At 38.0% G+C, this 3,314-nt stretch overlaps 1 protein-coding gene across 1 annotated transcript; it reads right to left on the bottom strand.

Annotated features, from left to right (window-relative positions):
- LOC110012591 lies at positions 218–1,788 on the bottom strand. The gene is made up of 3 exons (XM_020696808.1): positions 1,537–1,788; positions 1,159–1,444; positions 218–684 (listed from the first exon to the last, which is right to left on the bottom strand). Exons 1-3 carry the CDS (start codon positions 1,786–1,788, stop codon positions 218–220), a joined length of 1,005 nt encoding a protein of 334 aa, XP_020552467.1.

The raw sequence follows: 3,314 nt of genomic DNA, 5'->3' as shown, positions 1-3,314 counted from the left end.
TAAAACCTTTGTGAACAAGTCTGTCGTTTGTTCTTTGGAAGTCAAGTACATAGGCAGTATAAGTCCCTCCTTGAACTTATCTCTCACAATATGATAATCTATCTCAACATGTTTTGTACGTTCATGGAAAATTGGATTTTCAGTTATGTGCGCAGCTTTGTTATCACAATAGAAAGGTATAGGAGTTAAAACTTGTATTTGCTGTTCCTTAAGCAAGTTATTTCACCCAAATGATTTCGCACACAGTAGCAGCCATGCTCCTGTACTCTGCTTCAGCTGAGGACCTAGAGACTGTAGTTTGCTTCTTAGATTTCCATGAAATAGGACTAGCACCCATAAAGATGCAATATCCAGTGGTTGATCTCCTAGTCCTCTTGCAGGTTGCCCAATCTGCATCAGAGAAAGCTGTGAGATTAAGCTTATTATTGGCTGAGTAAAACAAGCCTAATGTGGGGTTTCCTTTCAAGTATCTGATCAAGTAAATGGCAGCATGCCAATGCTCTTCACAGGGTTCTTGAACAAATTGGCTCAACTGTTGTGCGAAAAAATAGATATCCGGTCTTGTGAAGCCAAGGTATAGCAATCTCCCTATGAGCCTTCTGTATCTGCTTGCTTCTTTCAAAGGCTTCCCAGATTCTAAGGGAAAACTTAGCCCAGGAGGCAGAGGTGTTAGAGTTGGTTTCCCTTCATGCAAGCCAACATCTCTTATAATGTCTTGAATGTATTTGTTTTGTGACACCATCAGCCCCTTTTGTGATCTACAAAGCTCAAGACCAAGAAAGTATTGTGCTTCCCCAAGGTCTTTTTATAGTAAAGAGATTAGCCAAATATCTCTTTGCATCCTCTATCAGGCTTCTTGTTGTTGCAGCAACGAGAACATCATGTGCATAGATAAGTAAAGCAAGAAATTATTGTTAGTGCCTTTTGTTAATAAACAATAATCATATTTTGATTGAACAAACCCCAGGCCTTTTATCCTTTCTGTGAACTCACTATTCCACTGCCTTGAGGCTTGCTTCAAGCCATATAATGATTTCTTAAGCTTGCACACCATTCACTTTTTCACTTCATATCTTTTTAGAGGTAACATGTATATTGTTTCATCCAAATTTCCATGAAGGAACGCATTATTTACATCTAAATGATGTAAATGCCAACCTTTTGCTACAGCAGCAGCAAGGAGTGTCCTTACAGTGACTGTTTTTACGACTGTGGCAAAACAGTCACTGTAATCCTCACCTTCAACTTGGTTGAATCCCTTTGCCACCAACCTTGCTTTATATCGTTCCACACTTCCATTTGGCTTGAGTATGGTCTTGAAGACCCATTTGCACCCTATTCGGTTCTTTCCCTTTGGCAAGGTGGATAGCTCCCAAGTTTTGTTTTTCTCTAATGCATCAATCTCTTGTTTCATTGCATTTCTCCATTCCAGATGTCGTTGAGCCTGTGAAAAGCAGTTAGGTTCCTGCAGTGGGTAATTTTGCTCTACAAAACAGCCTTGAACTTGGTTAGCATAATTATCAGAAATAAAGTCACAGTAGCAATGACAGGAAAGTCTTTCATCCACACAGGCTTATAAGTAGTTCTAGTGGATCTTCTAAGGGCTGTAGTGTTTTCTTGAGGTTCAACCATCTGTTCAGCTTTCTGGATATTTTCATCATTTTCCTCTTCACTAACAGTGGGTAAGGGGCAGGAATAATCCTCATGTTTTATGTTACTAAAAAGGAAGGTGTCTTCATGGAAGACTACATCTCTAGCAATGTGTATCACATTAGTGTCTAGTTCCATGATTTTATATCCTATCTTGCCCTGTGCATAACCCAAAAACACACATTTTAAGGCCCTTGGTTCAAATTTTCTTTTGTGAGGTATGACATTTGTGGCAAAACAAAGACAACCAAAGGTCTTGAGGTGTGTATAATCAGGAGTTTTGTTATGGAGTATTCCATAGGGGCTTTTCCATCCTAATATAGAGGTAGGCATTCTATTGATCAGGTAGGTGGCTGTAAGTAATGATTCTACCAAAAAACTTTGGGGCATTTTGGCAAAAATCATAAGGGATCTAGCAGTTTAAGCAAGTGTTGATGTTTCCTTTCCACAATGCCATTTTATTGGGGGCTATATACACATGTCCTTTGATGAATGATACCTTTATTTTGAAATAAAGTTTGACATTCTTTATTAGTGAACTCAGTGGCATTGTCACTTCTTATTCTTTTAACCTTTTGATTGAATTGAGTGTCAACCATGTTTAGAAAATATTTAAGCTTTCGTTGGACTTGTGATTTACAAACCATCATGTTTCCATGTGGCCCTACTACAATCATCAACTATAGTAAGCATGTATGTACAATGTGTAATGGAATATTGATTATATGGTCCCCAAACATCAATATGTATAAGACCAAAAACAACATTAGAATGATTTTCATTAAGTTGAAAAGGGAGTCTATTTTGCTTAGCCAGTGGACATGTTTCACAGGTTCTGAGTGATTATGTTCCATCAACATTAAAAGGTAAATGAGAAACAATATCCTTGCTAGGGTGTCCTAGTATATTATGCCACAAGCTAGCTTGTTTGCTTTCCTTTTTCTGATGGCACAGGTCTTCAGCAAAATTTTGGAAATGAGCCACATGCTTGGGGGCTTCTTGCTTCCTGCAATACTGAGGATGTTTTAGTAGCTATAGCTTTCCTCTATTATTACCTATAGCAATGACCTTTCTAGTCACAAGGTCCTGCACAAAGCATTGGGAATTGGTAATTAGGACACTGACATTTCCTGCCTCACACAATGCATTAATGGACAGGAGGTTATACTTGAAACCAGGTATGTAAAGCACATTTCTAAGCATCAATTTATCATAAATTCTTATGTCCCCTATCTATTTTATCTCATACATATTACCATCAGGTAATTTAACAAAATTCACAGTATTAGGTTTTCTTATATTATGAAATAGTTCTGGATTCATGGACATGTGAGCTGAAGCACCACTGTCCATGATCCAATTTTCATCAGAAACAGACATATCTTTATAAAGGAGAGTACCTACAAAGTTGACAGAGTTTTCTGCATATGTGTTGTTGGAATAGTTCTGAGAAAAATCTGAGCTATGCAAGGCCCTTTTTACCTCTGCCTTGATTAATTCTGAAAGGTTGCTTTCATTGTGAGGTGGGCCTTGGTTGTTTCTTTTTCCTTCTTCCATATAAGCATTGAATGATTTGTTGACCATAGGCTTGTTTCCTCCTCTTCTTTGTTTCATCAGATCTTCATACCAGTCAGGGTAGCCATTCAGTTTAAAACAACCTTCCC

Source organism: Sesamum indicum, linkage group LG9, assembly GCF_000512975.1.
Source record: "Sesamum indicum cultivar Zhongzhi No. 13 linkage group LG9, S_indicum_v1.0, whole genome shotgun sequence".
NCBI classification, from domain to species: domain Eukaryota; kingdom Viridiplantae; phylum Streptophyta; class Magnoliopsida; order Lamiales; family Pedaliaceae; genus Sesamum; species Sesamum indicum.
The sequence above is the reverse complement of the archived record's forward strand: the minus strand, read 5'-3'. Positions and strand labels throughout refer to the sequence as shown.

What these genes read in the sequence shown, in the direction of transcription:
- LOC110012591 (XM_020696808.1), bottom strand. Translation starts at nt 1,788, where the DNA reads ATGGAACTAGACACTAATGTGATACACATTGCTAGAGATGTAGTCTTC. An exon ending in ACTTTCCTGTCATTGCTACT is followed by an intron (nt 1,445 to 1,536) that starts GTGACTTTATTT and finishes TGCTTTTCACAG; the next exon opens with GCTCAACGACATCTGGAATG. An exon ending in TGCTGCTGCTGTAGCAAAAG is followed by an intron (nt 685 to 1,158) that starts GTTGGCATTTAC and finishes GCTTGCATGAAG; the next exon opens with GGAAACCAACTCTAACACCT.